Source organism: Galleria mellonella, unplaced genomic scaffold (genome assembly GCF_026898425.1).
Source record: "Galleria mellonella isolate WM207_F2 unplaced genomic scaffold, CSIRO_AGI_GalMel_v1 utg714, whole genome shotgun sequence".
NCBI lineage: Eukaryota > Metazoa > Arthropoda > Insecta > Lepidoptera > Pyralidae > Galleria > Galleria mellonella.
This window is the reverse complement of record NW_026442142.1, coordinates 114,436-137,227: the sequence shown is the minus strand read 5'-3', so window position 1 is coordinate 137,227 and position 22,792 is coordinate 114,436. Positions and strand designations below refer to the sequence as shown.

Below are 22,792 nucleotides of genomic sequence, written 5' to 3'. Positions count from 1 at the left end.
AAAAGGGAAACATACAATATCTGAGACATATAAAATAGTATACACAACCATAACATAAATCATTAAAGTTTCCACAATAAACCAAACCAAACAATCGAGAGCAGATGATTAACATAAAAATATATATAATATACATACACATACATACATATATTCATATATATAATAAGAAAACAAATATATCAATAACAGAAGTTGCCAGAAGTTCCTCTCTAACGTGTTTTTTTATATAAATGTAAATCTTCTCTGAATTTTTACCTCATAACTCGAAATTACTGACGGCAGTTTTTTTTTTATACATCATAGAATGGCAAACAAGCTGACGGCCCACCTGATGGAAAGTGGTAACCGTCGCCTATAAACATGAGCAGTACCATGGACATAACAGAGCATACAGTTTCGCTCATGATACCCCCTATGCGTTGCCATTCTTGAGGACTCAGGTGTTATTCCTCTGTACCCAGTAAATTCACGCCATATCCCACCCTTCAAACCGAAACACAACCATGCAAACACTACTGCTTTACGGTTTAAACACGAAAGGGACAGAGGTACCCAAGCAATCGACTTTTGTACAGTCTCTCTCTGGTAGACTTTGTACAAAAGTAGTAGTTGTAAACCGATATGGAAAATTATTTTTTATGTGAATGGTTTCAGGTTGGCTTCGTGGAAATTTTATCAAAATCTGTTCACTAGTTTAGTTTTTAAATTGTACTCGTAATAACTGGTGTTGTAGCACTTAAGGTCCCATGATATGTTTGCTTGATCAGTTTTAGAAAATCAAATGACACGTCTTCTTACTACATTGTTTTATTGTGAACTGAAGGAACAATCCCTTTTTACTGATACTTATATTATAAAACGATAGGTGACGGCGTGTAGGGTGTTTGTGTGCGTTAAGTATGGATGTATTGTATATCTGAATGTGTCGATGTGCGGACTGTATGTTAAGATTACGTAATTATGTTCCTTTACTTATCTTTATGAACAATATACCATAATTAAGTACAACGACTGGTTTAGCTATAGTTGAAGTCGGTTTATATTTATTGATTGGAACACAATCTTGTATACCTCTTATTATTGCTGCACCATAATGATTGTATACATATCTGTAAATTCACCATCATTTCCAATTGTAGCAATTTGTAAAAAATGTGACTTTGTATAAGGTACATTACCTTGTAAATGTGACTTTGTATAAAGTACATTACCTTGTAAATGTGACTTTGTATAAGGTACATTACCTTGTAAATATGACTTTGTATAAAGTACATTACCTTGTAAATGTGACTTTGTATAAGGTACATTACCTTGTAAATGTGACTTTGTATAAGGTACATTACCTTGTAAATGTGACTTTGTATAAGGTACATTACTTTGTAAATGTGACTTTGTATAAGGTACATTACCTTGTAAATGTGACTTTGTATAAGGTACATTACCTTGTAAATGTGACTTTGTATAAGGTACATTACCTTATACAAAGTCACATTTTTTTCAAATAAATATCACCAAAATTAGTTGCATTTAAATAAATAGATATATTATAATTTATTTGCATCACTTACAGCACACAAATAACATATTTAATAAAGAAATAAATCAAAACATATACAAAAAATATATATATATATATATATATATAGAACGTAAAAGAAGTTACACAATTTCTCGTGAGTACGCCATAGTAACACAAAATGGTCACATTTGGTTGTTTGTAACGTATAAACTCGAAAACTCGAAAAATGTAATCCGAGGTATTGAAAATTTTCTTATTAAAGCAAATATAAAATATTCATTTATCTCTAACCGCGCGAAGCCAGTTTCCAGGGGGAACCACGTGGTGGTCGACATGACAGCTAGGGTTACCTCGACGTCTGGACCAGTGAGCCCATCATATCCTTTGTTTAACCATTGCAAGCATGCTGTGTTTATTGATATAAATTTGTCTACCATTTGATCTCCTGGCAGCTATTGTCTATGACTATGCGGTACACAGTCCTGTGTTTTGGGTTGTAATAATATTTTTCTAGATGTACATGTGTTACCAACACTTACTGACGTTGTTCTCCCTGGCCGCTCAGGGCCGGCCGACAATTGGTGAGATGGGTCCCCACTGCGCCTGCGCACCGCCTCGCCTCCCTGTGTCCGCTCGTAGTCGCTGCCCGCGCGCATGCTCGCATACTCGCATTGGACCGGATTCGTTACGTCTCGGTCAGTACGTCGTGACTCATAGCCACTTGGTATTGTTGTTGTCTCTGCCGTTTTTAGTTTGAGCAATGTTTGTTTTGTCACGCTCTCTGTATGTTGGATGTCATTGTTACAATATGTATTTGTATTTAATGTACCTGTAGAAATTTAAATATGTCGCTTAATGGATACCGTCTCCATTGTATATGTACGAGGTTTCACAGTTAGCTATATAAATAATCAATATAAAATATTTCATGTCAAGTCCACTACATGTTTGTGCCTGTCGCATGTTATATTATGTATTTATTGCAATATGTAATATTGGTTTTGTTCAGTAGAATAGTAGTTCCATCCCACCATTTTAGTTATTTATTCATTTATTTATTTATTCATAGGAAAACCAGGGCTACACCAGAGCAAAAAGATACAGTTTAAGATCATAAAATAAGCCACTAATAGGTTTTCACAAGTAGCAACAATATAGATACAAGGCGCTGTACACAAAGCAACAAAAATAGCGAGTTAACAAAAAGATATGAACAAACAAGAGGAACGACTACAAAAATAAAATAATAATGAATAAAATACATAGTAACAATTAAATGTAAATATTTGATTAAAATATGGCCTTCTTATACATACAATAGTTATTCAAACTGACTAAGAATAAAAAAAAATTTCCTACTCAGTTGGTCTCTCACCGATATTATATTTTTTGAAAATAGATCTATATGAAGAGTTTTAGAAATAGTATTATTTTGCAATAGTTTGTTTGTATAAGTCATAGAATTGAAGTCAGTAATGCAATGCAGTAGTTTGTGATCCGCATGTGTTTATATGTACTCGTATATGGAATGTATGCAGTGTTTCACCGGTGAATATTTTTCTAAAGCAACATTGTGTCCTGCTGTCATGTAATGCACCCGAGTTTCTTATGGAAAAATCTTCAGATTTCCTAGTAGAACGCTTTCTTATAAGGATGCTAGTGGTTTCTATTGTATTTCACGTTGTGTACGTCTGTCGAGTGGTAGCCGGTGCTCGTTTGTAACGTCGTCTGTCGGTCGTGATCACTGTCACTGTGTCGTGTGTCGTACGCCGATGGCGCGCCAGTACTCTTGCCAGAGAGTGCGAGGCTCAATGTGTAAGGTTATCGTCGAATCACTGTCTTTACATTCATGGCTGCCTATTCGCAATGAAAAAAAAAGAAAAAAGGTCCGTCCTAATAGACTTATCCTTCACTATAAACTACTAAAGCTACAAAAAAATAAATTCATATTAACTTTTGGTTTAATAAGAAAGAATTACAAATTTATTTACATAAATAGAAAGATTGTCCCTTTTATTAATTTATAATTCATAATGGAGCCTCTGTTAACATCTACCTGTAAACAGTAATGTATATTTGTGTGCGTTGCACGGTTCCAGGGCCGAACACGCCGGGCAAGTTCATCGTGTGGTTCCGCAACGAGACCACGCTGTTGGTGCTGTGGCAGCCGCCCTACCCGCCCGGCGCCTACACCCACTACAAGGTACTGCCCTGTTCCCCTCGCCTTACTATCCATGCCACTCACTCGCTACATGCGCTCAGTGGAGGGGAAAAGGGATAATTTTCCATTTTATGCAATGTAGGAAATTTTCTTCCGCAAACGCTCAAGCTGTGGAATGAGCTCCCTGCCAAGGTTTTCCGAGGTGTTGCAGTATGGAGTTCTTCATAAAGGGTATATAAAGGTTTCTAAGAGTCGGCAACGCGCACGTTATCCTCCCATTTTCGTTTTGTTATTTGATTTTATAAATCATTGGCAACTTATATTGTCATTCAATAATTTTTCTTTACTTTCTCCTTTTTTTTATTAAATTAATCGGTATGAGGTTTGGATACGCCTTGAAGTGAGCGTAGTCTACTACATGCGATGGTTGTTTAACGTTAACATTACGAAAACAGTATTGCAAAATAGTTTCCGTAACATTTGATTTGATGAATAGTTTGAAGGTGTATATATGTATTTAGTAATGTGAATGTGAATGTGAACACGTGGCGGTGGTGCGGCGGTGCGGCGGTGCGGCTGTGCGCAGGTGTCGATCGTGCCGCCGGACGCGCAGGAGTCGGAGCAGTACGTGGAGAAGGAGGGCGAGCCGCCCGGGCCGGCGCAGGCCGCGTTCAAGGGGCTGGTGCCGGGCCGCGCCTACAACATCTCCGTGCAGACCGTGTCCGAGCAGGAGGCGTCCGCGCCCACCACCGCGCAGTACCGCACCGTGCCGCTGCGCCCGCGCAACCTGTCGCTGGCCGCGCCGCGCGCCGAGACCGCCGCGCGCGTGCGCTGGCTGCCGCCCGGCGACGACAGCGAGTTCGAGCGCTACCAGGTGTCGGTCTCCACCACCAGCGGCGCAGGCACCACCGCCGGCCGCCGCGCCGCGCCCGTGCTGCGCGCGCGCCGCGACCCGCCCGAGTGGACCTTCGACGGGCTCGAGCCGGGCGCGCACTACACCGTCATCGTCAAGACCATGTCCGGCAAGGTCACCTCCTGGCCCGCCACGCTCGACCTCACGCTCAGTGAGTACACCGCCCGCCCGACCACCTGCCTCTCCCTTGCTTGCATCTACAATACTAAACACGTAGAAATCACCAATATAATTGATACTAGTGTACCGCAATCCATTCGTTTACTAGCTGCTCATTTACGGCGCTACCTTTTGTACAATTGAATATTTTCGATAAATGCACACATTCAGGGAACGTTATTTCCATACAAGCCATATTATACTGCTTACTTTTAACAAATTTGTCTCGTTAAAAAATTATCTCCTGCTTATAGAATCAACATGGGAGATTCCATAAGCAACCAATCGAATTGAACTTAATTTATTAAAATTTAGCAAATATACCAGACATGCATGCATGCATGCATGTAAAAAATACAATTATAAATCTCTTTCTCTATAAGTTAGTTGAACATAATATTAAACTATTTTTTTTTAATATTGAGAATTTTTAAAATATAACTAAACGTGTATAAGTATGTCGTGCGGCGTCTTACAATATTCACTACTTGACACGTACTCGCCGCAGAGCCGCTGCCGGTACGCGAGCTGAGCGTGCAGCCCACAACCGGTGATGTGGTGCGCCTGCGCTGGAGCCCGGCCCCCGGCAGTACCCAGGACCAGTACAAGGTACGGCCGCGCACTTACAGTTGCGAAATATGTATTACCTATTACTCGTCGTCACTACAAGTTACCGATCGATCCCTCGCCCTGTGTCCAGATATCGTACCACGAGGCGGGCCCGTCGCGCGACGACAGCAACACGCTGACCACGACCGCGACCAACGTGACGCTCGAGTCGCTGCTGCCCGGCCGCAACTACACCATCACCGTGAGTAGAGCGCGCTGCGGGCGGCGTGGGTAACGTGGGCGACGTGGGCTGCGTGGGCGGCGTGTGACGCGTGGCGTGCTGGTTGCAGGTGAGCGCGGTGTCGCGCGGCGCCGAGTCCAACGAGAGCGCCGTGAGCGTGGCCACGCGGCCGTTGGCGCCTGTCGTGCTGTCCACCACGCCGCAGCAGCGCTCGCTGACGCTGGTCTGGCACTCCGACGTCAACTCGCGCCAGGACGGCTACGTGCTGCACTACCGCCGCCACACCACTGCGCCCGCCGCGCCCGCCGAATACCTCACGGTGAGTATTCTGCCCGCCCGTGCCCGTACCTGTACGAGTATGCGTGTAGGCGGTGCGCGTTGCATGTAGTCGGTTGTGTGCAGCTCGAGACGAAGGAGACGAACGCGACGCTCGAGGACCTGTTCCCGGGCGCCGTGTACGAGATCCAGGTGGCGGCCGTCAGCCACGGCCTGCAGAGCGACCCCCAAACCGTGCTCAAGCCAGTCCGTGAGTGTTCCTTCCACGATACGTATCCGACTGTTCGCCTAACATCTCCTGCTCTGTCCCTATAATATAATAATAAATAATTTTGTATTAAGGTTACAAGGACCCGCTTTTTATATTTTACAAATTATTTCACTTATAATTGTAACTGGGTTCTTTCGACAACGCCACACAGTGGTTGATGTAGAGAGAACCCAGCCTACCAGGTGAGATGGTGAGATGGTGAGATGTGGTGTGTGGTGTGTGTGGTGACGCGCAGGGCCGCTGCCGCCGCGCGAGCTGCACGTGGAGCGCGTGACGTCGGACGCGGTGGAGGTGCGCTGGCGCGGGCCGGGCGGCGGCAGCGCCGTGGGCCACTACGTGCTGCAGTACCGCGCCAGCGAGGCGGCCGCCTGGCTGGCGCCGCCGCCGCTGCCGGCCGCCGCCGCGCGGCACGAGCTGGCCGGCATGACGCACGGCGAGCGCTACCACATCCGCCTCGACAGCGCCAGCGAGCCCGCCGCCGGCGACGCCGTGCTCAGCGGCGCGCCGCTCTCCGCCTACCACACCGTCCGTGAGTCTCGCCACCACCCTCGCCCCCGCACCTTCACCCCCGCCCTCTCATATCGCTAACACTGATCGATACGCTCTTTTCACATGTCTGCCCTCCAGCAGGGTCTTCTCCCGTAAGTTACGACTCTTTTTATGTATGCTATATTTCCTTTTTTCCATTATAAATATATCTGTATATACCTAGTCTAGCCATATGTTCTGTTATAAATTAAAAAGCATTTTTTTTATGAAGTACTACTTCTATCTTCTATCACTGCAATCCTATTCTCTTTAACACCCCATTCCATATTGTAATTTGACAACGAACAAGAAAAAATATGTGAAATGGCGCGCAATCGAAAGAAATTTTTAAAATAATAAACTTCTTCTAATTTTAAAATAATTAAAAAGTTGAAAAAAAAAGTTTTTATGTAGCAGTATTTATGGCCAGACTAGTTAAATACAGAAATTACAATTAATCTATTTTTAATAGATAATGTTCCAATCTTATATTACTTATTTCTTGACTACTTGACTGCTCCATGTCATTCAGTATCCTGACGACGATCTATTTATGATTTATTTTATATAATCAACAAGGTCACCCTCACCCTTTGTCACTAAACTGGGTGATTTTTAAAGTCCTAAAAAAAGGAAAATTATCCGTTTTTTCCCCATAATTTTAAATTTTCATTTCAAACTATTTACTTTCAATTGGCGTATTTTATTTTCATTTAATGCCATCATCGCTTTTTTTGCAACTGTAAGTTACAACTGTGTATATTATTTTGGAACGGCGACGATGGCATGCCGTAGATGTAACGAGTGGGTAGTAACGTGTGGTGTGTGGTGTGTGACACGTACCGCAGGTCCCAACCCGGTGTCGAACGTGGCGCAGCTGGCCGACACGCGCAACATGACGCTGGAGTGGCCGCGCGCGGCCGGCCGCGTCGACTGGTACGAGCTGCGCTGGTGGCCGCGCGACGACCCCGCCGGCCCGGCGCGCTGCGGCGGCGGCGGCGGCGGCGCGGCCGGCGGCGCGGCCGGCGCGGCCGGCGCGGACGGCGCGGCGGCGCAGTCGCGGCGGCTGCAGCCGGCGCCGGGGCCCGCGCGGCTGGAGCGCGCGCTGCTGGACGGGCTGCAGCCCGGGCTCGGCTACGGCGTCTCCATCGCCGCGCACTCCTACAACCTCACCAGCGACCTCTTCACCATGGACACGAGGACGCGTGCGTATACACTCACTTATACACTCGCCTGGACCACTCTCTCGACACGACAAGCGCTGTAGCGATCGGAAAATAATACTGAAAACCTATTGTGCCATGAATGTACTTAGTAAAATTTTCTATGTTGCCAATAGTTCTTGTAATTTTCTCATTTTTTTTTCATATACTGTACAATGACTGGACTCAAACAGTAAACATCTTATTTACATGTAATTGTGATATCTGTTTTCCTATAGTATAAATGTTACCTAATAATTTCACGTAAAAATTATACACAGGTCCACTGATTCAGTCAGAAATGACAATAGTGAACGAATCGGACGGCGACGCAGACGCGGATAACGAGACGCTCTCCACCACGCTGGTAAGCAACGGCTACACGCCGTCCACGTCCAACATACACGTAGTCCACGTCCGGCACGTGCCATCCGGTGCTCTTAGTCATATTTGAAATACTACCAATATAATAAATGTGCAAGTTTCTAAAGATGTTTGAATATTTAAATCTATATATGTTTGTTAGTCGATTACGCTGAACATATTTGATTAAGGTTTGCTACATGGATAGGTTGTATATATGTTAGTTGGTGCTATATACCGACTGTTATGCTTGTGAAGGAGATGTACGAACTTATATTTTCGTTGTCCAGGCTGTCTAAAGTACTTGATTGTTTCTTGCAGTCCTGCTTTTCTTGCTCAGTGGTATTGGACGACAAACATTAAATATTAATTTTGTTCGTTAAATAAATTGTGTCAATTTTGGCTGTTCTTATTGTAACAATATTGTTGAGAATTGTAAGTATTCTGGCTGCGGTTGTTGTGGCGGCGTCGCCATGGCAATCGGAGCGGCGCGGTGTGCAGCCAGTGAATGTGCATGCATGTGTGTGCAGAAAGTGGTGTACACGCGCACGCCGGCGACGGCGAGCCGCTTCGACTCGTACCGCTGGCGGCTGGAGGCGGGCGAGGAGGAGGCCGGCGGCGGGGGAGGCGGAGGAGGAGGGGAGGCGCCGCGCTGGGAGGAGCGCGCCGCGGACGCGGGCGGCCAGCAGGTGGTGTTCAGCGGGCTGGTGCCCGGCCGCCTCTACAACCTCACCATGTGGACCGTCTCCTGCAACGTCACCTCGCACCCCGTGCAGCGGCAGGCGCGCCTCTGTAACTATCCTCCGCCCGCTACGTACACATACAGACACACACACACACACACACACACACACACACACACTATAATTCAATTATTTTAGTATACTTAAATAGCCAAGTAAAGATCGTTCAGTTTAAACCGTAACACGGCCACAATACACTACCGGCGAATGATCGGCAGTTGCAGAGTACAATATACTTTTAATAATAAATGAAAATTTTAATTAGATTTTTTTGTAATTGAAAAGGGTAGGTTACATATTGCAAACTTACTCATAGTGAAAAAGTAGTGTGGATGTCGTTGTGTTTTGATTGTCATAATTTCTGACATGGAGATAAAACACTAATTGGTTTCCTATCAAAAGAATTTCATAGACTTGTGGCTCATATCCGGATTGAAGGAGTACAAAGATGTGGGAGGGGGGAGGAGGGGTTGATGTTACACCTTTTTCGTGTGCGCGGGCGCAGTTCCGCGGCCGATCACGCAGCTGAACGCGACGGCGGTGGGCGCGCGCGAGGTGACGCTGGCGTGGGACGAGCCCGCGGGCGTGTACACGGACTTCGAGGTGCAGTACCTGGCCGCCGCCGACCAGCTGCAGACGCACTACACCGCCGGCCGCACCATCACCATCACGGGCCTGCAGCCGCACACGCTCTACACCTTCACCGTGGTGGTGAGTACCACTAACCGATACTCATTTTATGTACGTAAATGCTGAATAAACAGGGACAGATCAATTACATTGTTCATATTTTCTTATATTCTTTTTATGCCTAGTGTAGTCTCTGAATGTAGATATTTGTTGAGAAAAAACTCATCAGTTACTCTTTCAAAATGAATGTTACATAGTATTTATGTTATACAATACAATATATAACAATAAATAATTAGAAATATTAATAATTTAATATAATTAATGGGGTACGCGCCGCGGTATCAGACAGCCCAAAAAATCCCCGAAATGAAACACAACATACGAGAATGAGTATAATGTAAAAAAAATTATTACAGTACTAAATATTTCAAATCTACAATGCTAAAACCTGACTTCTAGGGAATTAAATTATAGCGTGTTTTAGAACAGAGCGCCATCTAGTATCAACCTTGGAATTAAAACAAAATAATTGTATCCTAAATAAACCCTTTATAAAGTACAAATACAAAATATATATAAAAGTGTATAAACAATCAATTTATAAATAGTGGCGCTCTCAACAATGATCACAGCAATTACCGTATAGTTTGCAATTATACACTATAGTTTGAAGGATCACACAACACTGTTATTGGAACTGTATTTAACGCATTAATTATTTGCTCTTATACATTGTTCAACAATAATCAAATCTGTATATTACAGGTGTTCATAGGCTACTTTTACACGGGTTGTATGCTTATTTGACATTATGCTAGTATAAAAAAATGTCACTCAAATCTTAAATACACTAGTTTACAATAATTACTAGTTACTACTTTAATTCTATTATTTCACTATTGCTAATTTTGTCGTAAACAGCATTCAAATAACTTTTTCTGAAACATGCTTGGAAATGTGAGCATTATTTTGACAATCTTCTTCGAGATAAATCAAAATTGCCGTATTGGCCAGATACATGCGGGCAGCGGCCGGCAAAAGTTGAATGAAAATCCATATCTGTCGTGTTTTATGGGGCCAGATGTTTGAGAAAAGTACTATACAAGCCTTGGCCACAACTAGGCATTGATGGACTCACGTATGTGTGCCTCGACTACGCCTCAGCCCACATTTGCACGTTCGTCCATCAATGCCTCAGTTGCTGGCCGCTGCAGTAATGTACTATAACAATATTTCTACTAGATTACAACAAAAGTACAGTGTTATAATATCACATTTGTTATTGAATGTGTGATATTTCACGATAATTGTAATTTCAATTATTCACCTCGATAAATAACACTTCATATAATAAAATCGTAACCGGTCGCTGTCTGTACATAGAAGATATATATGAAAAACTATTATAGGGGGCTCTATGAATGCAATAGAATCTAAAGCAATGATTTTTTAGAATTTTTGTCTGCTTGTTTGTACATTTGTAGACGAAATGGCTTAACCGATTTGAATGCGGTTTTTAGTACTGTGTTGCGGGTTGTTCCGTTTAACATTTGGTGCTTGTTTTATTTCAATCGGTTCACAAATAAAAAAGTTATACCAATCTAAGGAATCACATATTAAATGCTATAAAATAACCGATCAGCTGAATTGGCTGAAACTTTACGGAGGTATTAGGTAAGTAATTGTCACTTGAGTATATAGTACAATACTAGGTCACTCAGAAAGTATTGCGAGAAAAAGTTTATATGTATGTGGGACTGGTCAGTTATAATTTATTTAAAAATATGATTACTTATAAGTAAAAATAGGTACGTTCTAAATTCAAAACTTCCCTCCACATTTTTTCGCGAGCTAATTAAAATTACCGTGTCTCATTGAAATAGGGATTTGCGTCGAGAACATTTTCGCGCTATGATCTTTTACGATTTTAAGTGTCGCCTGAAACCGGATGAATCGTACGATAGACTTCAAATGGCATTCATGGATGAAGGCCCTTCTAAGGCAACCGTGTATCGTTGGTATAATGAATATAGGCGCGGTCGACTAACTTTGGGGGATGAAGAAAGGAGTGGTTGCCCTTTGACGGCTGTTACGGAAGAAAATGTGTTGCAGTGAAAAATTTGATTTAAGACAATAGATGAGTTACATATTAAGAGATTCAGTATATACTGCAGATTGGATTAGGAAGCTTTCACGAGATTCTAAATGTGCATCTACGGGTGCGGAGGACAGTTTCACGCTGGGTACTGCATGACCTCACCGATGTTCAAAAGCAGGCAAGGGTGAATGGTGTCATGATATGATAGACAAATTTGAAGCAGGCTCGTCTCGGCGTGTTTACGACATCGTTACAGGTGATAAATCCTGGATTTATCAATACGATCACAACTAGGCATCGATGGAGTCACGTATGTGTGCCTCGGCTACGCCTCGGGCCACATTTGCACGTTCGTCCATGAATGCGTCAGTTGCCGGCCGCTGCAGTAATGTACTATGTATATATGGCAGGTGCGCGCGGGGCGGCGCGGCGCGCTGCAGGCGCCGTCGCGCGCGCACTCGGCGGCGGCGCGCACGCGCCAGGCGCCGCCCGCCGCGCCGCGCGGCCTCGCGCTGGCAGACGCCGCGCCCGGCCAGCTGCGCCTCGCCTGGGACCTGCCCGCCGCCGACCGCCACGGCGTGCTGCACCAGTTCGTGCTGCGCTACGAGCCCGCCGACACCGCCGCCGCCGACCACGCCGCCGCCGCCGCCGCCGAGCTGCGCTTCCCGCCGGACGCGCGCGCCGGCACCGTGGCCGGCCTGCGGCCCGGCGAGCGCTACTCGCTGGCGCTGTGGGCGGTGAACGGCGCGGGCGCGGGCGCCGCGGCGCGCGCCACGCACCGCCTGGCCATCGGCGCGCCGCCGCCGCCGCCGCCGCACGCCACGCCCGCCGAGGTGCGGCGCGCGCCCACCGCCGTCGCCGTGCGCTTCCGCGCCGACTACTTCTCGCCCGCCAACGGCAACCTCACCGCCTACACGCTCGTGCTGGCCGAGGAGCCGCGCGACGACACGCCGCCGCCGCTGCCCTCGTGGCGCGACGTGCACCGCCTGCCGCTCTGGCCCCCCTACCAGGTACTTGCACAACATTAACACATTACTTATTATTATATTTCAATTAAGATGACAACTCAATAATCCTTTCTAATATTTAACTCCACTTATATATGTTTATATATATTATATTATTTACTTATTAAAAAGCATATACAAAAAAACAAAAACCCAAACAATAAAACTTCATAATATTCTATATTACTTATATAATCAATATAATTTTAAAAGCAAAAATCAATATCTATGAATCCCAGTATACTGTAAATATGGACAGATAATATTACCCAAATGTAACAGGCATTTTGAATTTGTTCCATTTAACAAATTTCTTTGAATATTAATATTTCAGAATTTATACAGATTTAAAACATGCAGTAGTATTAGAAGAAATTAAAGTAGGAGCCAAATTAATTTTATGTGGGTTTTTGTAAACATTTACATATAACAATAGAAAGTATACATTAATTCAGTGTAATTAAATTAACTAAATATGAAAAGTATTGAATTGTATTTTTAATTCATAATGCTGTTTTGAATTAGGATTACTTTTATCATTTTAAATAAAAATGGCAGCCATAAATGGCCCGCATTTTATTACACCAATTTTGCAGGACTTTTTAAAGGATTTTCAATAAGCATAGTGTAGTATAAAAGCAATCTCTTGTAGACAATCTTTGGGATTAAAGATGAATATTGAATTAAGACTGAATGTTTTTATTGTTTGTAATTGGGTAACAATGGAATAGTGTGTTGTGAGTTGTGTGTTGGTGTACGATTGTCGCGGCGCAGGTGACGGAGCCGTACTACCCGTTCGCGTCGTCGCCGGTGGAGGAGTTCACGATCGGCGCGGAGCGCTGCGAGGCGGCGGGCCGCACGTACTGCAACGGGCCGCTCAAGCCCGGCACGCGCTACTACGTCAAGCTGCGGGCCTTCACCGCGCCCGACAAGTACGCCGACACCGCCTACGCCGTGCTCTACACCGGTACGTACGCCACGCGCCACACGCCACCGCCACCGCCACCGCCACCGCCACCGTATGTATAGTGCGGGCACGTCCTGCACTGGCCTGCACGATCTCCACCTAAGATATTCAATGTTACATTTAGAATACGACTAATTTTACCTTTATTCAAACACACTTGGTCGCAAGTAGTTTTTAAAACGTCATTTTCTACGATTGTACCTCTAAGTTCAAACTCTACTGCTCGACCATGACTTACTCTTTCAAATAAATTATTTATGTAAAAAAATCGTATTCGAAATAATAATAATAATAACTTTATTTGAACTAAAATGCGGGTACACAATTTACTATACAGTGATTACTACACTAGGCTCGCAGGCCTGTATCGTAGTAGTCGGCGAGTGGCTAATTTAGTCCATATTTATTGCCACTTACAGTGCAGTTCTTATACAGTTTTATCATTTAAGTGCTCGAAAGTTAAAATACATTTGTAAAATCTATCTAAAGTATTTAAAATACACTTTATTCCTAAAAACAAGGAATTATATAGAAGGAGTGATAAAATAAAAACTTCATAACAGACTAGTGTATAGAAAATGTATAACCCTACCAAATTCAGATGCAACCTGCACGCATACTTTCTACATAAACCGTGTCGAGTATATAATCTAGTAATGTGACATTTGTCATTGACAAATAATTGACATATCAAACATTTTCTATACACTAGCCTACTATGAATTGAGAAATAAAGCAACTGATGGTGTATCTTTCGTCCTCTTTTTACTAATTATATTTGCATACAAAGAAAGGAGGCAACCATATGATTTACAGTTTTTATCATTCCTTCTATGTAATTAATTGTTCTTAGCTATATGCTGTAGGCCCTATTATCGGCGTCCAAGGTTTGTCACGTTATATCAATATCGTACATCTGTAATCAGCTACCCGCTGCTACCACGCCGCTATCGATTTGCTTGATCTCACCTCGTCCACACGGTAGGTATCTCGTCGGACATGACATATTCCATGCATATGTATTATAATACGCGTTTGGATACATTAATAGAAATCACTACGATAACGGCCGTTATCAGTGATTAGTAATTCAGACAAGGCGATATTAGTTCATAATCAATTTAAACAAACCTTGTCCAAGTGGCTCTTACAATAGTGTCTTTACTCGGCGAAAGGATTTATTGAGCATAATTTAGGGCGCAGTGCGATATTACCCGGGGACAGTGCGCCGTGTGCGGCCCCTGCCCTCTACCGGATAAACCATAAAAATATATGGACCAGCACAATAGTAGTAAATATCGCATACTCTCTTTTGTCTGTATTCTGAAGATTTTATGTCGACTCTCAAAAAAAAGCAAGTCAAGTGTAGTGATTGAGTGGTTATTTGCAAAGTGATAACAGTGACCTCGCAGCGAGCGTTGTTAACATTCAGGAGTGTAAATTGTAAATGTTTACTAAACATTAATGACATTACGTTTTGTAATTATTTTGAAGAATGTTAAAATATTGTCACTTTCGTTTCTCGGAGAAAGTAGTTTAGTATGCAATATGCTTTGCGTGCCTTCCACCGGGCGTACCTACCGTACAAACGGTGGAACGCCAAATGAATACTCTGGTAACCGAGCAAGCTTCTCTCGTTTCCTCCACATTAATTAGTTCAGTTCACTTTATATTAACGCGTCGATTACGACTGTTTTTAACTTTTTTTTCACTACGTCGCCTACTTGGTCGATATCTGTCTATACAGAGGGAATCCCTGCCGACGTCCTCGTTTATTTGCTCGATTATGGCTCGATATTAATTTTGTAATTCTTCTTTCGTCCATCCTTCCCAAATGACCGATCTAGCTCGACATTCCCTCTGTTTTTCAGACTACGATTCAGTTTACTTTTTAATTGAGTAGCCACTTGCGGCAAATAAGGTTTCTGTAACAGGAGATAAGTAGTTAGCTTTGTAAAGATTGAATATTAAAGATGAGGTGAGTAGTTAGTATGTAGACAGCCGTGGGGCGAGTGAGTACATGTGCGAATGCGGTGTCGGCAGAGGTGGACAACACGGCGTGGGTGGCGGGCGCGTGCGCGGCGGGCGCGTGCGCGGCGCTGGCGGGCGGCGCGCTGCTGCTGGTGCGGCGGCGCCGCGCCGGCCGCGCCGCGCGCGCCGCCGCCGCCGCCGCCGCGCGCCCGCCGCGCCGCCGCCCGCGCCGCGCGCGCAGCGGCCCGTGCGCGTCGCCGACTTCCGCGACCACTACCGCCTCATGGCCGCCGACTCCGACTTCAGGTGCGCCCTCGCCACCTCGCCACCTCGCCACCTCGCCACCTCGCCACCTCGCCACCTCGCCACAAACCAAAGCGATCCCTTCCACTAATCAATTGTACACCTTGTATTGCGCAAGTCCATTCATTGCAGAGGGACACTCTACAGAAGTCGTTTGCTTAGGTACCTCTGTCTCATTTATGTTTCAACCGGGAGGCGATGTTACTATTTGAACAGTGGGATATGACAGTGAATTTATAGGGTATGGGACACCCTTAATTCTTAATCCTCAGAAATAAAAACACATGAGGAATATTATGAATGCAACAGTATACTGTATTCCAGTCCATGGTACTGTTGTTGATGTCTATAGACGACAGACACCACTTTCCATTGGGTGGGCTGTTAGCTTATCTGCCACTCTAAATTGCATAAATATCCACTACTAGTAGTGTGTATATGTGTGTATGTATGTGTATGTGACTGCCAACACTCGAAGATTGACCCCCACTATTACTACCGGAAGTTCCACAACCTCCCAAATTAGCCATCATTTATAGCTGCTAATTAAAAAATAATGACCAATATGGAAGATTGTGGAACTTCTGGTAGTGATAGTGATGGTCAATCTTCGAGTTGTTGTTAGCAGTCACATATATACACTAATGGTAACGGAATTAAACAAAATAATTTGAATCAAATATCCAATAACATCAAACACCTTCCAAACATTTTTTGTCTAAGTGAATTTGCATAAAAAACATTCTAATATCGATCCTCAGTTAATCGATTTAGAAGATAATTTTTTCAGTGTTACCCCTAATAGAAAATCATTTAATCATATATATATATATAGAACCGACATTAACTGACTGACTATATATACATATACGAGTATGTAAAGCAAATACTGCATATAGTGCTGACTAAATGTATATTGGGGTGGTGGTGTGCAGGTTCAGCGAGGAGTTCGAAGAGCTGAAGCACGTGGGGCGCGAGCAGCCGTGCACGGCGGCGGACCTGCCGTGCAACCGGCCCAAAAACCGGTTCACCAACATCCTGCCGTACGACCACTCGCGCTACAAGCTGCAGCCCGTCGACGACGAGGAGGGCTCCGACTACATCAACGCCAACTACGTGCCTGGCCACAACTCGCCGCGCGAGTTCATCGTCACGCAGGTCTCCGCCCGCCGCCTACCATCCACCGACACGAACAGCGCCTCTTTCTAGCTACCCCGCATGGGATCTCATTGTTGCAAGATATGAAGGGCCATTTTCAGGAGTTTATTTTTTTTATTCCAATAAGTTTTAAGCATTAACAGGTGAACTGTTAATGCTTAAAACCGGGTGATGATAATGGCTGTGTGATTCCGATATAGAATAGGCCACCCCTTATTTTCTCGTGGGTGTCGTAAGAGGCGACTGAAGGAGGGCGAGGGATGGGTAGCAGCGTCCCTCTTAAACATCTCTAAAGCCTGACTGTGGTTGCCAATCCGCCTGCTAAGTATGGCAACTACTAGCAGAACCCCCCCAAGGGGAGGCTTATATTCAGCAGTGGACGATTCAAGGCTGATGATGATGATGAATGTTTAAAACATAGAATGAGCTTCCTTCCAAAGTTTGCTCTAAAGACAAAATCGGCAACGCATACGTGATACTAATATTTAAAATATTTTTAATTTTATTAGAGGTAGACTTTGTACAAAGGTCGTTTGCTTATGTTGGTACCTCTGTCTTATTCGTGTTTCAACCTTGGAGCAGTTGTGTTTGCATGTGTGTGTTTGGAGGGTGAGATATGGGGCGGTATGGCGTGCGAGAGTGTAGCGGCGTGGTGCGTGTGGCAGGGCCCGCTGCACTGCACGCGCGACGACTTCTGGCGCATGTGCTGGGAGTCGGGCTCGCGCGCCATCGTGATGCTGACGCGGTGCGTGGAGAAGGGCCGCGAGAAGTGCGACCGCTACTGGCCGTACGACACGCGGCCCGTGTACTACGGCGACATCGCCGTCACCGCGCTCAACGAGAGCCGCTACCCGGACTGGACCGTGACCGAGCTGATGGTGTGCCGCGGCGCCGAGCAGCGCGTGCTCAAGCACTTCCACTTCACCACGTGGCCCGACTTCGGCGTGCCCGACCCGCCCACCACGCTGGCCAGGTTCGTGCGCGCGTTCCGCGACCGCTGCCCGGCCGACGGCCGGCCCGTCGTCGTGCACTGCAGCGCCGGCGTCGGCCGCTCGGGCACCTTCATCACGCTCGACCGGGCGCTGCAGCAGGTACACACGCACACGCACACGCACACGCACACGCACACGCACACGCACTCATACCTGTAATATGTTATCACTACATTTAAATAGGTTATATACTTGTTACTGCATACGATAATATTGAGGTGTGCGCGTGCAGCTAGCGGCGCACGCGGAGTACATCGACATCTTCGGCATGGTGTACGCGATGCGGCGCGAGCGCGTGTGGATGGTGCAGACCGAGCAGCAGTACATCTGCATCCACCAGTGCGTGGTGGCCGTGCTCGAGGGCCAGGACCTGACGCCGCCGCCGCACCACCCGCACCACAACCACAACCATCACCTCAACCCCGCGTTCGAAGGTCAGCCATCATTGTATACTTCGTAACTTCGACCGCCGTGCGTCTCGGGCATCACGAGGACCCATACGATGCGACGTCGCTGAGGTCGCCGTCACGGTCGCGGTCACGACCTAGTCGACGCCGGCCGCGAACATAAAATGGCAAACAAGCCCACAGCCCTAATGAAAAGTGTAACCTGTTTTTATTTTACGATCTTAGAAAACTTGAACATTTATGTGAGCTGTCATAAAAAATATTCAGTGTCTATAGCTACTGAACGAGGCAGGCGTCGAGCAGGGAACTGCAGCAAATTGTATATGATTTTGACATGCTGGTATTACGTTGCGGAAGATTCGCGACACAAGATAGGTGTAATGTGGCGCTAGTCTCAACTAGTAGGAAATTTATGTCAGATTAGTTTTGATTATACATGTGTTTCAAAATTAGTACGAGTGTTGGTCGTCAGTATTATTTTACACATACACACATACCGATGTAAATACTTATACTTAATTTGATTTTAGTTTTGTCTATTTAATCTATAGAAGTCTCTAGAAACATACTTTTGTGTTTAATATTGACTCAATGTCATTAACTGTGCAAAATGAGTTGTAGGGCAATTTATAAAATGCAAAACTACACATTTAGCGTTCGCAAAGAGAGTGACAAGTTCGCTTGGGTGGCGGACAGGTGGCGGGTAGTGGCAGGTAGTGGCGGGTAGCGGCGTGTAGGCGGCGGCCGGGCGCCGCTCGCCGCTCGACGTCGGCGCCGTCCTCGAGGCAAATTTTGTTAATAGTTCCCGCGCCGACCGCAGCCCGCGCTCCGCCGCCGCCGCCCGGCGCCTCTCCCCTGTGTACCGCTTGTAGTTCTCTCTCTGCTTACTCTTCCCTCCCTCCATCTTCTTTTTCATTCCCTTCTTTCGCTCCGACTCCGGAAATTGTGCTTGACTAACTGCGACTTGTTTTTTATTGTATTAATATGACCTTGAGCGTGAGATTGTTACTAGATCGGTCCGGTCTCGGGCACGCGTACATATATTTGTGCGCTGACCGGGAGGTCGTCACTTCACATCACATCACATCAGATGTTCGTAATGTTTGCTCATGTGTACAAATATCCCGACCCGTGTCCGGGGCCGCCACTGCGAGCATGCGTGTGTTGCCACCGACTGGTAAAGTACTCGCTCATAAACATATTCGTCTCGTGCTTCAGACGACGAGGGCATCGCGGAGTCCGGCATGTGAGGCCGGCCCACGCCGGCGGCGCCGCGCCGGGGCTCGCTCGCCGACACCGACCTGGCACGTCACACTGTTTCTCTTCGCTTGCGAGTCACGTTTAAAGCCGTCAAGCTACTACTCCGAAGAGGTTACGTCTACATAGGCTGTAAGTCAATAGGCCCTCTTCGTTTACTATAAACCGCATACTACGACGAGTTGACGTCGCAACGGCTCCGGAACAAGTGACGATGCCGATTAGAGAACAAAAAATACTGTTGGCAATATATAACGCAGCCGGGCCGCCGAGGAGCCGCGTGGCGACTTGCCGCGGACTTGACATTAGGTTGTATGTACTTAACGATCAATTCGCGCTTAGCTAGATGCGTATATTGTACAATAGACATAGATTGATACGAGATGATATATTTTTTATTGTATATCGACAGGACCAATATATTAGTTAAGTAATATGTAAATAGATTAAGTTGTAAAGGGCTCGTTGCAACAATGAGCGGCGCGGCGCCGCGGTCGGACCGGCGGCGCCGCGCCGCGCTCTCCTCTGCGATACTGTATCATAGTTTATTTATACTGAGGAGATGTTTCACACGCGCACAGAGCGCGCCCACTGCCGCTCCTACCATATTATAAACAAAGCTATTCCAAAACATATATGTATTTAATACATCCTTTTCGTACAAATTTGCTTTATTCTCTGGAGTACACACAGCAACAACAGTTTAGAATTCAATATTTGCAACCCAACTCAGACGGCAGCTGTTTTGCAAGTGTTCGGGAAAAGGTGGAGTTTTTACTGTACCGCTTGAATGGCTGACAAGCATACGGCCCGCATGATGAAACTGGCAAATGTCGCCTATGGACGGAAACTTCAAATAATAGTCAAATGTACTTGAGTTCAATTGATAATTTTATTTTCGTTTATATATACATAGCTTATGCAATCTATCTATTTATCTGTCTATCTTTCTTATTTATATAAATAAAAATCAATTGCCGTATGTGTGTAAGCACATCATTACAGAACTATTTGTTATATTTCTAGTTTTATTTATTCATTTGAAATAGAAACACTAATAATAAATACACATATTATGTATAAATTGAGTAACAATTTTCGTGTCACATGCTGGTATGCGTACCCAGACCCACACCTGCATCTACACCACATTTACTATTATAATGAAATAATATAATCGGAATAATTAAATGTAGCATAAATTCATAAATAGATATACATACACACGTACATTAATATTACACTCCAATTATTATTATTATGCGTGCGATGTCGGGCGACAGCTATACTATAAGAACTAAATGATTATATTAGGAAACTTCACTGAATTATGTTTTATACTGCTGTATTATTTATGTATATGTTCTAGAAATAGTATGTTTCCCTAATAAAGTAAAACAACATATTGCAAAGCTTCAAACATGTTCTTTTTATTACAGTCAGAAGCAAATGACTATAAAATTTCTTTTTCCAACGGTCTCCTTATTTGTTTACATTTTGTGAGATAATGTGTGTAGATACCAGGCGCAGTGTGAAACATGTCCTATTACAAATCTATTCTAGTGTTGATATATTGTTATGTATTTTAATGTTATGGCATCCTTTGTACTTACTTACCGTGAATCTCATATTATGTACTTAATTTTTATTATTTTGTTTGTTTGTTTACAATGTTAAATGTGTACTTACTATATTGTACCTGCTCAATCGTTCGTGCAATTGATGTATTTTTTGACTAATTTTTTAGATAGACTTACGAGTGTTACGCAGCGGAATCCATTGTTTACATTTGGTATTAACATTTACGTCCATCTCCCGCATCCGAAAACTTTGTCCAATAGAGATAGGAAGTGATCATATGATAGTGTAGTGGCAGGGGCTTCCAATTTTACATTCCTAATAGTAGTGATAAGTGAGGCTTACGGCTAATATATTAATGTTTTATACACACCAGTACGTGCTAACCACGATCACGATCTAATTTATAACAGCACGTTGAACGCGTGCACTAAACATAAATAATAAACATACTTTATTTTTTCAATTGTTGTTTTAATTTCTACCCAAACTGTACGATATATACATTACCACACCATACATATCTAGCGTTCTCTTCTTACATACCAATACAATTTATATGAATTTTCTATGACAATCCGTCATCGCAGGTATTTTAGGTCTTTCAAAGACGCAGGTGGAGGACCTTGAGGCGAGCCTTTTTGCCCCAGCTTCATCTCCATAGGCGACTACCCCCGGGTCTGTGGAACAACTGCCTTGAAGAGTGACTTCGTATAGAGTTCAGTATGGTTGTATGTAATGCCCTTAAAAAAACCAACTAAATATATAAGGGCCCTAAATACGTCAATGACGACTGTTAGTATAGTTAGTAAAAATAAATGACCAGTTAAGGGCCTTTACTAAAAGCGCCGCGGCTGTTGGCTGCGGAATAAAGATGTACACACAGGAAGCGGGGGGCAAGGACAGTGGGGCGAAAGAAGAGGATTTAGTAAATAGTAGTATCATCCCTCACCCGTGATCAGGAGATTTCTGGCGATAACGCTGCCATCCTATGGACGCTCGTGCAGCGATACCAGGTCCCCTACTAAAAGTACGGAATTTGTCGGCGTGGACGAACATTTTGGCCGCCATGTCTCAGACAAAGTACACCGCCAAAGGGATTCCCAGATTGTGAGCGATCACGTCGTTCTGGATGTATTACGCCTACAGATGGGCAAAGCACCGGGTTTAAACCCGGTGCTTTGGTAAAAACCCAATAAACACCCATAAACTCCCATAATCACCCAAAAAAATAGGTTTTTACGTATTTTTTTGAAAATATGTAGTAATACCAATAAATTATTTTTATAAATTGTATTGATCAATTCTACAATATTAAATAAAACGTTAACTAATAATATTTCAGGAAATTTTAAAAATCTATATATAATAAAATGAAAGTAATTAATTTTCAGTGTTTTCATGTTGCAGTTGATCAACATGTTGGCCTTTTTAGATACTTTAAAATTTCTTCATAACACCTCGTTCACAATATATTTAAATTCTTGAGCCAC

The 22,792-nt window shown here is 44.4% G+C and overlaps 1 protein-coding gene across 1 annotated transcript in view; it reads left to right on the top strand.

The window, feature by feature from the left end:
* The window catches only part of LOC116412710 (tyrosine-protein phosphatase 10D-like), a 30,893-nt gene extending 9,128 nt beyond the window's left edge, over positions 1-21,765 (top strand). The window contains 19 exon segments of the mRNA XM_052900831.1: positions 3,622-3,725; positions 4,270-4,747; positions 5,264-5,364; positions 5,456-5,566; positions 5,655-5,864; positions 5,948-6,071; positions 6,328-6,621; positions 7,469-7,825; positions 8,104-8,189; positions 8,716-8,977; positions 9,434-9,639; positions 12,070-12,669; positions 13,441-13,633; positions 15,677-15,780; positions 15,783-15,910; positions 16,843-17,065; positions 17,731-18,156; positions 18,290-18,491; positions 19,683-21,765. Of these exon segments, the coding sequence (XP_052756791.1) occupies positions 3,622-3,725; positions 4,270-4,747; positions 5,264-5,364; positions 5,456-5,566; positions 5,655-5,864; positions 5,948-6,071; positions 6,328-6,621; positions 7,469-7,825; positions 8,104-8,189; positions 8,716-8,977; positions 9,434-9,639; positions 12,070-12,669; positions 13,441-13,633; positions 15,677-15,780; positions 15,783-15,910; positions 16,843-17,065; positions 17,731-18,156; positions 18,290-18,491; positions 19,683-19,714 (4,241 nt within the window). The 3' untranslated portion in view covers positions 19,715-21,765.
* The last annotated feature ends 1,027 nt before the right edge of the window (positions 21,766-22,792 follow it).